The sequence below is a fragment of the Pyxicephalus adspersus genome, chromosome 5 (assembly GCF_032062135.1).
Source record: "Pyxicephalus adspersus chromosome 5, UCB_Pads_2.0, whole genome shotgun sequence".
NCBI lineage: Eukaryota > Metazoa > Chordata > Amphibia > Anura > Pyxicephalidae > Pyxicephalus > Pyxicephalus adspersus.
In genome coordinates, this window is record NC_092862.1 from 96,075,948 (window position 1) to 96,089,800 (window position 13,853).

General features: G+C 34.6%; 1 protein-coding gene across 5 annotated transcripts in view; it reads right to left on the bottom strand.

Moving 5' to 3' along the window:
- Window positions 1-13,853, bottom strand: part of ELMO1 (engulfment and cell motility 1) — a 203,652-nt gene that overhangs the window by 18,809 nt on the left and 170,990 nt on the right. For all 5 annotated transcript variants that reach the window (XM_072412197.1, XM_072412194.1, XM_072412195.1 and 2 more), the window contains 2 exons: window positions 5,712-5,875; window positions 2,879-2,991 (listed from right to left, as the gene is read on the bottom strand). In XM_072412197.1, coding sequence (XP_072268298.1) covers window positions 2,879-2,991; window positions 5,712-5,875 — 277 coding nt within the window. The remainder of the gene's footprint in view (window positions 1-2,878; window positions 2,992-5,711; window positions 5,876-13,853) is intronic.

Here is a 13,853-nt window from a genome sequence, read left to right on the forward strand (position 1 = left end):
TATGTACTCTACTCTTGCTCTTATGTGATAGAGGTCTCAAGGGAATACAAGTGTTGACAAGAGTGACATGTCAATTTGAAGCTACATAATGCATCTTTTCAATCTGCTGCTTGCTGTATTGTTGCCTATACAGGAGATACTGAATTCAGAATTTTTGCTTTTATAGGCTTTCTCCCTGAAAAATTGGCACTCAGAAATAATGCAGCATATACGTATTTCTAATTAAAACAAAATAGTTCTTGCTGGCAGAGGGTGAAGCATTAACTTTTACATGATTCAATTTTATTTCATTTTTTACTTCACTGAAAGAAAAAAGCAAGCTGGAGAAGCTCAGATGCTGTGATATAGCCTTTGAAAATCCATGCCTCCCTTTCTCATCTCAAACATTTTGTAGAGGATTATTTCAAGAGCATTGTGTTCACAAGAAAAGCTTTCATAAGCTATAACGTGGGCAGTTGGTAAGGGGAAAAAATCATGCCTGCTGGGGCTGAATTAGGAGCATGTACTGTACTAGACTAGCAAAAATAATGAGACAACAGGGTTGAAAATTAAAAAGATTATCTTGCTTCAAAAGAGTGCCTAGAAGAGTACAAAATAGTAAAATAAAAATGTAGATGCTGAGCAATGGTGAGAACATTTGAAAACCCCATTCTACACAATACAAATATTGGGCTTTTGGATCTATGTAGTAGTGGCAGCAAGAGTGTGCTAATACCCTCCACCTAAAAACCTGTAATTTGCTCCTATAAGCAACTTCTGTTCTTGCACCTGAATTAAACTTGGAATCACCTTTAGAGCAAAGTTTGCGATGCTTATTAAAGAAAACAGATATTTAACTAATACCAAGAGGATGACGGAAGCAATGTCAACAAAAACACTTTTTAGCATATAAGCCTGTTAACTATGCCTTCACTATAGAACAACAAAATGGTGAATAGTTTCAATCTAATTATTAAAAAAGAGAATTTATATAGTACCAAAATATTACACAGCGCTGTACAATAAATAAGGGTAGCAAACAACAGACAGATACAAACAGTGATGCAGGAGGAGGAGAGCACCCTGCCCAGAAGAGCTTACAATTTAAGAGGTAAGGGTAATGTAGCATACCTTATTAACAGACTTTCTCGTAACAGACTATAAATTTTCAAGTGTTAACCAAATGCATTGGCAAGAAAAACACTGAAAATAACGACCGATAGTGGTACCAAATTATACCCCAGAGGGACCTTTATGTCATATGAATTGAAGGGGACCTGCAAAATCCTACTAGTATCAAAAGCGACTATGGTGAAACCAAAGGTGTACATGGATAAAAATGTATTCTACACTGCAGATTCAGATTTGGTCTCTAGAAATCTTTTGATATCCCCCATATGTTACTAAATACAAAATTTTATTTAAACTCTTTCCTGTTTTAGTTTTGACCAATAACTACACTATAAGAATCTATCCCCAACTAATTTTTATTCTAGTATTATGTACAAAGTAATAGAGCCTAAATTTCGCTTGTATATAGAAAAAAAACTGTACTCCATTGGAATCCAATTCCCATAAGTAATGGGTAAAAATTTAGCTTTAAAGAATTAATGTGAACTATTCCCAGTGAAATAGTCTTTCAGCAAAAAGATTCATTACAGGCGATGAAATATTAACTTTTCTAACCTTCTAAAAAGAGAAGTTGTGAAAAATTATTACAGTGAAGAAATGCAGTTTTGCAATATCCAGTAAATACATTTACAGCGTTTAAGGATAATGTCATCCGGGAGGAAGTACATCCATTAATTTACAAAATGCTAAGCTGTCTGGACTTGAAATGTATCCCTTTATTTATGTCGGGAACCAACAGAAGTCTATGTACTCCAAAGATTACAACTTCTGTAGGTGAAGGTGAGAGAAGAAGGTGCATGACTTGGCTTTGCAGAACAGAACATTGGTATTTCCTGCTGTAAGCCTAAAATTTATGGGACATTATTTTTCTTCCAAATAATTCAGCCCAAAAAACCCCAACACCAGTAAATCATTTCTCTCTGCACTTTCATTAATGAACAGTGCGTCTGGGATGAAGTCAGGGTTCTCCCCAGGCCCTTTTAGCTGGGCGCACCACCCAGCACTTTTCAGCACCCACCCAGCTGTTTTTGGGTGGTTACTAAAGAGTTTGGTCTCAATACAGGGGCTGCCACCCACCTACAATTTCTTCCCATCTGGCTTAAAAAAATTTCTGGGTTGAGCACTGGAAGTTATTAGCTTGTATGTCCAGTAAAGTAGATTTAGTGTACTTTACAGTTTGTTGGTCTCTATGTGTTAGACACAAATGTCTTTTATACCCAGAGGCAACAGATAAAACTACGCTTGACCTAGGAGCAAGTGTTATAGATGGAGAGAAATTGTCCATCTCAACTGCCACCTTGTAAGAGGTGACATAAGGCACCTTTCCTTTGATGGAGGAAGTGTTGGGAGGAGACAGACAGTCACTCCTATCCACCTGCCATCATGTACACTTGACTTCTGACCTAATACAAGGATGGCTTTTTTGGTCTAAACAATGTTTAGCATTGCAATAAAAGAATATTTAAAAATCCATAAAGGTATTAAAATAATAAAACATTCCTAAATGCTAATTATTCAAGCCTTAATAAAATGACTCAATATATCCAGAAGACATTTTACTCCATTGCAAGAGCGCCTTCTCATAGAACTTTTGCCTGCTCTGTATTTCCAGGATCTAGCTGGAAGGAATGAAGCATTATTCTAGCCTAAGCAAAGATGAAGGTAAAGAAAGTTTAAAACATTTTGGAACTACTATCATTAGGAGGCCCTGACAGTAAAGCGGATCTTGTATTTTAATTCCGCTTTAAATACATAAAAGAAAACATACCTTGTCGCCTTCTACTGTTTAGTTTTCTAAAGCAAGTTCCTTCCACAAGTCGGTTAAGTCTTTGTTGCTTTATCAGTTCTAAGATTTCTGGTTGAATCTTCTCTTTCAGTTCCCTGTGTATACAAATAATGGCAAAAAAAAAAATTATACATAATACTACTACAATAAAAAAGATGAGAGAGTGAGAAAAGAGAAGAGGCAGAGAAAAGAGAGAGAAGAGAGCTAAAACAAGGGAGGAGAGAGGAGAGGAAGGAGTCCAAAGTACTGATTCATTATCATAGGAACTTCCATAAATGTTGTTATTGTTTCAAACACAGATGATTCTCAATACTACGTTTCCATAGAAAAATCTGACCAATTACTACCAGTAGGATTTCAGGTTGTGTATGGCTGAAGTAATAAATAAATAATAAATCCCAAATAAATTAGATGCCAATCATATCAGTTTTCTGTGATTTATTAGCACTATATATCACTCAGCATACAATGTATCAATTTAGCAATTCAATTTTTTCTGACTCTATTATTTATACTTCCTTACTTGCCTGAAGCAGCCTACCTTGAAAAAAATCCAGATGATTAAAAAAAAAATGAGATCGGATTTTCATTTCCCATTAAGAAAATCTGATTCACTTCATTTATTTATTATAGACTGAAGTCATTGCACACACATATATATATATATATATATATATATATACACATACACACACATACATACATACATATAAACACACACAGGTGCCAGTACCATAAGGCTAAACATTCTTCTTGTTGGCTACCAATGTAAGAGACTTTTCCACCAATGACCCCCAAATAACTGGTTTTAGCTGAAGGTTTCCCGAGACCCTCAATAAAATGGTTGTAGGGGTTCTTAAGAGTAGAGTATACAGTAGAGTAAAAAGGATGAGATCGGCTGGCTTAACACCCCTAATTACATCAGCAAATGAGTGCTCCATTCCTGTCACAAAGAGCAGAACCCAGCTGTTAAACTGAGAGCTAAGAAACAAATTACACTAAGAAAGTGTCTAGTCTTGCGTTACCTGTGGGGCACGGCTGACAGGCTGAAAGTTAGGTTTCCTATCTTTGTATTTGAAATGCTGATAGCAACTTCTTTATTAGGATTATTTTTTAAAAAAAAAGTTGTTCTGATATAACCTCTGGGAAATGAAAAAGAAAAATCTCTAGCAGAAGTATGGCATTATTTACAGAGAGCCACAATAAGTATCGTGCCAGGTGTGTGGCTCTTGGCAAAATGAGAAAGTAACACGAGACATGGCAGGAAGTATAATTTAAGACATGTAGCCGATTTCACGGCTAGGCAAAATATAAACTAAAGTTTTTGTTTTTTGTAAGGTACGTAATTTCACACCCAGTCAGTTATGACCAAATCACTTAATATACTTGTGCTCTTTCTTTTGTTCTTCTTTCGCTATAATATTTTAAAGGCAATATATAACTTAGCTGCTAAATTTAACATAGCTGTTAATATTTGTAGATAATGATGGATATTTGCCTAATTTCTCTCACATGTGCAGTGGCAACAAAATAACGGTGAATTGTACAAGGTGACACTAATTTATTGTAGAAACATTGCTCAAGGGATCATTGCAATTAAATGTTACTATAGTATGGAATACAATCTTATCTTTAGTTACCTGCTGGTGTGTTTAGAAATTGGCTAGCATGGGATCCTTTGGTAACTAGGTCTACTTACTCCACTGGAGTATAAGGTTTGTGTCATATGTGTCTAGCTGCTGTGAGTCTACTTATTCTGCTTCTCAGGCACACACTTTCTATAATTTATCTAGTTATTCCTTTCTGCCTTACATATTTTTCACATTTGTATTTTCTTCCTTGTATATATCTTTTTTCAATGTATGCTATCTATAGCCTACATGTTACATGTTTACAATGCAGCAAATAGTTTGATGTGCCAGCAATACACCTTTACAGTTATTTCAGACTCTCCATAGTCTTACTACCCAGAATTGTGAATAAATTGGCAAACATTAAATGTATTTTAAAAACTATGTAAGAAACCCATAGCATATAACACAGTGCACTCTACACCTTGAATTCAACTGTTTACTACAAACAAAGTGACTTTGTAATGTAGTATCTTAGACACCACAAGAACAAACTTTTACTGTTGTTGTGCCAGTTACATACAACACAGGTATATTATTGTGGTGTCTATAATACTATATTATTAAAGTGATTGTGCTTGTGGTAATAGTTCATGCATGGAATAACCAGTTGGTTGTCTGTTTTTTTTTTCATGTGCGCTTGGCCGACTTCCACATACACAGGTATTAAATAGACAAAGATAATAACACATTTTTAGCAGAGCAGGAGAAGGTCTCGAGTTCTCACAATGTATTTATTGCCATTATGTCCTGGCGTGCCCCGCGTTTCTTGCATGGCATTACAGACGTGGAAATTACAGAGGGGCACAATCTCCGTAATGAAGTCACAGAACTTTCATCTCTTCCCTTCTGTATCCAAAGTTAAAGGTTTTAAACAGCAGTGACTTTGAAAGCATGAGTGGTAAAATATTATGGGCTTAACTTATTAAAGCTCTCCAAGATTGGAGAGGATACACTTTTATCAGTGAAGCTAGGTGATCCAGCAAACTTGTTATGGATCTGGTCCAGGATTCCAGGATTGAAAACATTTGCTAACAAATAGCAAATGACTTTTAAGAAATTCGATCCAGGTTTGCTGGATAACCTATCTTCACTGTGGAAAGTGTATCTTCTCCCACCTTGGAGAACCTTAATAAATCAGGCCCTATATATTGATGACATCCTGTTGGAGATATCATACTTACAGGATCGGGCGGGACTGAAAATCTTCCTGGTTCATTCTCTCTGACTGACGGATTTTCAAAATCTCGGTATAGCTGAGGTTCTGAAGTCTACTTTTGAACTGGTCCAGAGAACTCGGCTTGTTTGTGAGTGCTCTCATGATCTGTTCTTTTACGACTTGCATTACCTACAGAAGGAAAGAAAGAGAACTGGTATAAATAGAGTCTAAAATCAATTTCTCAGCTATTTTATTATTCACACATTCTCATACACATTTATATATATATATATGTATCCCCACACATGCTATAATAAACATTTTCATAACGCATAATAATAATAATAATCTGCCAACAACTGTATATTCATGGTGCACCTCTGCCTGGAGAACATTAAACTGAACATACTCTTAGCAAGCAGGTTAAGGGCTTTGAAATAAGAAACCCTTCACCTCTTTAGCTGTGCAGTTATTCATTCCCAAACATCACAACAAAGACTCTTATGATGAATCTAACATCTATGAATGTAAATGTATTTCTTCACAATGCTAATAAATACATGAGGTGAATGAGGGTGGTTTTTAAAGTGCTTTCACTTCTTGTTCATAATGTGTAAAAACTTTAGTGTAAGTGATAATTTAGATCATAACAAGGAGTGCCATTACAGTAAATGTTGCCCTGCTATGAGAACTAGTATTTAAAAAGTAAACTTTAAACCTAGGTAGTTAAGCCCGATACATAAAAATGCAAAAGATGTTACTACCACAAGTTAACGAACAGTACATGTAGAGACAGCTGAAATGACAAGAAAATCATAACTTTCCTGTGGAAGTCATGATTATTTCTACAGGTTCTTTAATTAGATTGATGGCTTTAATGACCAGTAGTAAGTCTTAGTAAGTAGGGTTGGCAGTGCAGCTCAGAAAAAGCTCAGCTACTTACAACATGGGATCTAATGACTGTTGAACAGATGTTTGAACAAAGTAACCTCTGCTTTTGCATTTTCCTCATATATTTGGTTTAACCTTATAAAATGTGTGACAAGTTTATATGTAAAATAGTCTTTTCTCCAAACTTTAATAAAAAAATAAATAAATAAAATTGAGTGATGTGAGAAAGCTTTCTTTCAAGACAGGAATTGTAAAAAAGTGTAACAGAGGCAATGATACATTCCATTACAGAGAATAACTTATCCTTTTAAAATATATCTTTTATCCATTGAACGGTGTACAGTCAGCAATTTATGCTGTGTGCAAAAGTACCAAAATAACTGGAAGAATGATTTAAACGTTCGAAATTACTGAAAGCTGAAATTACTCAAAGCTTTGTATTACTTAAAGCTGAACAAAACCATTTAAAGCTTACATTATAAAGGATTGACTTTTATTTTTGTCATCCTGCCAGAACATAAATGGGTGACATGACTACTCTTGTATAGCAAAATGTACATCAATTCAAGTTTTAGGTAAACTCTTTAAAATTGTCCCATATAAAGGACAGGGGACAGTATGTGAATGTACATTATCACTTACACAGATTCCAGTTTTGAAAGGAATCAATAAGAACTGGTAAAATATATATGAATATATTTAGATTTGTGCATTGGTTTTGAAGTATAAAGCCAAAGGTTCATGTTAAAATGTCCACCTTCCTTTTCGCTACCTGCCAGCTTACAGAAATTGGGGGAGCTCTGGGGTAAGCTACAAATCACTGGAGTCATAGCTTATGCAGGACTATGGATGAATGGGCCCGGGACTGTCACACAGAATGTGCCTGATTTATTAAAGCTCTTCAAGGCTGGAGAAGATACACTTTCATCAGTGAACCTGGGTGATCCACCAAATCTGAAATGGATTTCTAAAAAATAATTTTCTACTTGTTACCAAATGTTTTCAATCCTGAACCAGATCCATTCCCGGTTTGCTGGATCACCCAGCTTCACTGATGAGAGTGTATTCTCTCCAGCCTTGAAGAGCTTTGATCAATCAGGCCCAATGAGTCACAGTGCTATTCTTTATTAGGCAATGACCAAAAATCAAAAGGATGATGCAGCAATAATACCAGGGAAGAGTTTTCATTAAGGTGAGTACACTAAAGTTATAGGGGCCAACAAACCTGACTATGCTGTGTATACAGATACAGGTAAAATTCTGAATTTGTATAAATTTTGTGCATGTATGCCTTTGTGTACATGTACTAGAGATCACTTTACTCAAGAGGCACATATGCAAATGATGAGCAGTGAGTGTTTACCATTGCCATCACAGTCCACATAATTAGTACATGTGTAGTAGCCTATGAACAATTCCTTCATTGCCATGGTAACAGTCATATCAGCCGGATGCTCTTTTTATTATTGAATTTTTTTCCTGTTACTAGGAAGTTACCAGGAAGTTTCCCTAAATCTAAGCTAAAAAATCAGTAACAATTTAAAAGCAAAATTTATTTTTATGTAATTAGTAAATCGGTATGCTTAACTGCACAGATTTACCTCCAAAAATAGCTTTTTATTAATTTGATGGCTTTATATGCAATAAAAAGCTGATTAAAGTGTAAAATCCTAAGTATCCCAGCTGTGTTCTGTTACTGGCATATTAACAAGGCATTAAATATCTACCGAAGCTTCAGGAATAAAAATCAGTTTAGGTAAACATGGTTTATTTTTTCTATACCGATGGGCCCAGTTCTAGATGAAAAATATAATCATGTCGTTTCAAGGTAGGATTACCATTCAATTAATTCTGAACTTCAGACAGCTATAAAAATGTAAAATAGTTATGTGTTCATTCAAAATAAAGATAATACATTTGTTTCCAAGTGGAACTACTTAAGCACCTGAATGTGGCTTAAAGAAAAACTTTGGAGCCATATTCCTAGCATTGCTACTGTGTACAGCTTTACTGAAATCTAAGGTAGTTACCGCACAAGAGTGGCCAGTGAAGGAGACATTTTTGCCAACATAGATGGGATGATGGACTTTTTAAAAAAAGGATTAGGCTTTTAATACTGGCCTCCTGTTATCCTATGTAGAGTATAACAAAAGAGAAAAGCAAACTAGAAAACTAGTAGTCATTAACGTTCAACGCAAAACACCATATTTCGTACACCAGACAAAATGTATTACTAATATACTAAGCAGTACTAGTTAGCCAAAAGTCATTACATGTCCAACATGTGAAGTAATGGTTACCATTTAGACTTGGCCCCAAATAAGAGACAGTTGGATGCTATAATTAAAAGCATTCAGTAAGTGCTTCAGAAGCCCTGCCTGACTTTTCCAAATCCAATGCCCTTGTTTTGAAAGCACCATGGGCTGCAGCATGGCTTACCGGGAGCTATGAAAATCCTTTTTTTGGTTGACAAAAGCATATACTGTTATGCAGTAGTGGAAACGGAGAACTAATCATCAGTTTTAAAAACTTTTTTAAAAGGAGGAAGACTGTGCTACCTTACTCAAACTCAAAAAACAATCTATTTTTTTTGTGGATGCTTTCGTTAACATTTATTTGACAATTTTATTTGACATGTTTGCCTAACACAACAAAGCAATTTGTGAATAAAAAAAAAACACACAGCTTAGCTTTGAATATATTAGACAGGATCATAATATACTTGCACGAAATCTCATTTGGAAGAAGGCAGCAGTCACATAGCCAAAACAAGGTGAGCCAAGCCTTAATATGATGACATTACAATAATGTGTTTCATGCCCTCAAGGTGAGCTAAGCCATTATGACAGGGACTGCATTAAACAAAGCTTCAGTCCTAGTCCACAGTTATTTGCTACGAAAACCTATATAAACTTGCTTATTAGTTAATTGAATCCATGGTCAGCAAGCATTAAATTATTTCTACGATTTCTGACAAAGCTCTTGGCAAAATATATTGTGCGCATAAAATCAATGGACTGTTAAATCCAAGAAAACCCAATTTACATTTGAGCTTAAGGATCTTGTTCACTAAAGTCAAGTTTATATGTTTATGAGTTGTGACATGTATAGTAATAATAAACTGAATTACCAGGAAAACATCTGAACATTAAAACATTGAAGAAATAATTTTCCAAAATAAAACCTAATCAATTTACAATAAATGTTTTATTTAGCATGCATAACCTGCAATATATAATCACGTGTAGGCTTTTCTATCCGGTATCCTATGTATTCCTTTTTTTCTAGGAAAAACATGTGGAAACTGCTGATTTTTCTTCAAAATCGGTAAAGCCGAAGCCCTGACTTAAGCACGTGCTGAACTGGATTGTGTATGCTGGATCATGCATGCGGACAATTAACTTACTTATTGAAAGTTTTTTTGTTTTGTTTTTTACATGAAAACCATAAACCTTTATTATTCTATTCAAGGGAAAAAAACAAAACGGTGTCTATTCCATTTAAAGATAAATGTTTGTGTATTATAAGGGTAATATTAAATGTAGGTCTGTATTTTTTGATGGAGTTGTTTTTCACAAAATGGTAATACTTAACACCAATAAGATATATTATTGCAGCTCTATTTTCAAAAATACCTTACTAAATGTATTTTTAAATGCAATTTAACTTGGTATCATTTTGATAACATTTTGTAGTAGTCAGAGTGGGGGAGGAAGCAGCAGCACATGGAGCCAATCAGCTGTACTGCAGTGAAAGGAGAGTGCTGACAAGTAGAGTCACAACCAAATAAGTTTATTTCTCTTTCTACTGTCCACACACAGGCTATGGAACAAAACCTTTATGTGTTACATAACTACAGATACAAATTGGATGGCACAAACTTAAAACCATAAACTAAATTCCACCCTGTAAGTTTGCAGTAATTGCAATTTTGTTGTTATTTTTGTTCCGGAAAGTAGACTTAATTTGAAATCAGTAATTTTCGGAGGCTTCATTTGTTTCTTCAAACATTTTTCTTGTATGCGAGGCATACTAAACAAGCCCTGAAGAATGCCAAGGAGCAATTTTGATGCAATTTTAAAACTTGTGGGGACACAATCAATCTTGTATATAAATATAGAAAATCACCAATGGAGAAAAGACAACAAGCATATTCGGAAGATATACAGTGTAAGGTCACATGTAGATGTTTCCTAGTACTTATTCTTCAGCAAATGAATCACAAGAAATATGTATTGAGGGAAATGTGGAGACTGGATAGATGATTCCAAGTCACGAAAAAACTTTTGTCTGTAAAGAGGTTTATTTTCTTGGACACAACAAAATAAAATATTTTCAGGTATTAAGAGGGATTTTAACATTTCAATCTTGTAACCAATACCAAAAAATGTTTTAGCTTTAGACATACTGTTGTGAGTTGCAGAAAATTCAACTACAATCATATCAACTGTCATGTATGAGATTTCATTTTTCCAGTGCTTTTTTATGCATGCTATTTTATCTTCCTTATTATATAACATGGACTTCTGCATGAATAAAAAAGAGACAATCTGAGACACAGGAATATCAACAGATGTTCTAAAAACTCCAATGAAAAATTAATATTGCATTTTTATACTTGCTAATAACATAATCTCCAGATGTTCCTAGTTATAGCAATCTTTTTTTAGTGAAGACCATTGAAATCACTGTTTATTTTACATCTTTTCTAATATACCAAAAGTACAATTAGATTTTAATCATCTTCAAAAGCACCCTTCTCCCAATTTATTCTTTCCAAAATGTTACTATCTAAAAATTGGCAGTGTTGGCAGCATGTTAGTGTTACCCTTAGCTTAGTACTATCTTCTTGGTCTGTCTACTCTCCATTCCTGCTATCTTATGTAAGAAATGTGTAACTTTAAAGTTGCTAAGAGTCTATTTGCAGCAATTTATTTCATCAATAAAATGGCAAGGACCAGTATTACGAGCTAATGGAAACAGTATGTTCCCAGCAGTTTTTGAAGAGCCCAGCCTTGGAAAAGACAGCACAAAGGTTAGTGTACTAGACACGTTATATTTTTATGCCACCCTCTCTATAAATTGATTGAAAGTCGTGCTCAGACTGTTGCTCAGACTTTGGATATTTTTGACAAACAGAAGAAAAGAAAAAGCAAACTGTCCCTAACCTCTATAGCTGCTTCTAAAGTGATGGTATTCCTTCTCACAAATTTTTGAAAATCACAATTAGAATCAGGTTTTAGTCAAGTTTCTGGAAAGAGTAAGGGATGACAGGTTGCCAAAATTTGTTATTATAGAATAAGGATTTCAATAATTTTGAGAATTCATTCCTGTTTTAAATACTGATTGTTTCTATGTAACGAAGCTCTGCCTGCATGGACTCCTAGTGTGAAAAGGGAAAGATTTCAACATACCAACATTGCAGAATATTGTAATATGCAGAAGTGTGACATCTAGTATCTTAGACAACAAAGGTTCCTTTTTATTTAATTTTTTCTATGTTCTGAGCACTTACTATCAGAAGAAATAAATTGAATTCAAATTCCGCAACAACTGTTTACCAATATTAAACAGACGTACTTTTCAGTTATTGTCAAATGTACTTTTCTTTGTAATCATTTTAACTGGCTACTAGGAAAACGTGATTTTTCTATACATTGATTAAAAGTAAAGGGGATGCTGGGAAATACAGCATATGTCAACATTACTTAGAGAACGATGGTAATGATTTCCCATGTATTTTTAAATAATGTAAACTTTCATGGATTTTGTTGCATTTCCTCCCTGCAGACTTACAGCAAACACATTCAACACAAAGCAAGCCATCAATTATTACGGCCATCACCGTTCTTCTGATCTATTTCATGTGGATACAAATACAGTATGTACAAATAATCATGGCAAAGCTCCAACGCACACACCACTTATCCACTCACAATCTGATCTAATGTCTATAGAAGGTACTCCAACCCACTATTTAAGGGAACAATCAATCAACAAAGTTATAGAATCCTCAATTTTTATTATCCTGCCTTCCCACTCTACAAACAATAACACTAATGTTTGGCTCACACTAATCTAACTTTAGGAGCCTGATAAATTCCCATGTGCAGCTATAAACAGAATCACTATTTTTTTAACTGCTTTACGGAGTAGGCTACACTTGTTTAATGCCAAATTAGATCCTCAGTTCTATTTTGTCATTGCTTTGATACGTAAAAAGAGCACTAGTAGGAAGGAAAGGACCTTAAAGGTTCTGAAAAACCAGTTGGAATCTTGAAACCCTGGTATATTTAAGCAACCAAAATAAAGGTATAGTATAATGAAGTTAAAGTTCTCAGTTTTAACAGGATACTTAGTCCACAAAAGCCATTGTCAGCCCAAACTGTTTCAGACTCTGAATTCTTCTGACAAATGCCACTATGTTTGATTGTAAGCCTTTACATGAGAAATACAAAAAGGTCAAGGTTTAGGAAAATCAGCATATAAGCTACAGTTTGCAGCCTATATGTATTTCTTTGCAGTTTATATAATTGTTTGCACCCAAGTAAAATGTGTAGTGTTCAATTGGACTGCTATTGCTATCTGTATTAGCTATACATAGTTTTAGCTCATGGTGTAAGCTGCTTGCACATAGCACAACTAGCAGAATAGCAGAGATCACATCTGTGTCGTCAACACCCTAAGCTCAAAGTGTAAATCAATATCATGGTGGCCCATCTGTCGTCTACATGGCCTTAGGATTGCATAAACTTGTTTATGGTGTGTAATGTCAAACTGTCAGATATATTGAGATATACAAGGCCACAATGGTTAAGTAAATATAGATCATAGTCCTCCTCACTGCAACCAGCAACCATTACTATTTCTATGAAACATCAGAAACAACAAGCTACATTTAAAGGCCAATATTCATGCAGTATTTTAATCTACTAAAGCCAAAATCTTGAAACCTTGTCAGATAACTTTTAAACAAACGAACCAAAATATATTATTGGCGTCCAAAGGTTATTTTTTACACTGATTGTAGTTTGTTGTGTTGTATGGAATTGAAACTAGGTATGCAATAGTGGTATTATTGTGATACTCAAATAATATGTGGCTTTTGTGACATCGTGGCAACCTGTGACCTTAAAGAGGATAAAAAGGAAATCCTAGATTTATCACAACATTGTGAATGCAGCTAAAGCTTTGTTGACTGAAGACAAATTCCAGGTTGAAAAAAATGTGCAGTGTTTAAATCCAACTCACCTTTATATTTGTGTTTATTTTTAGG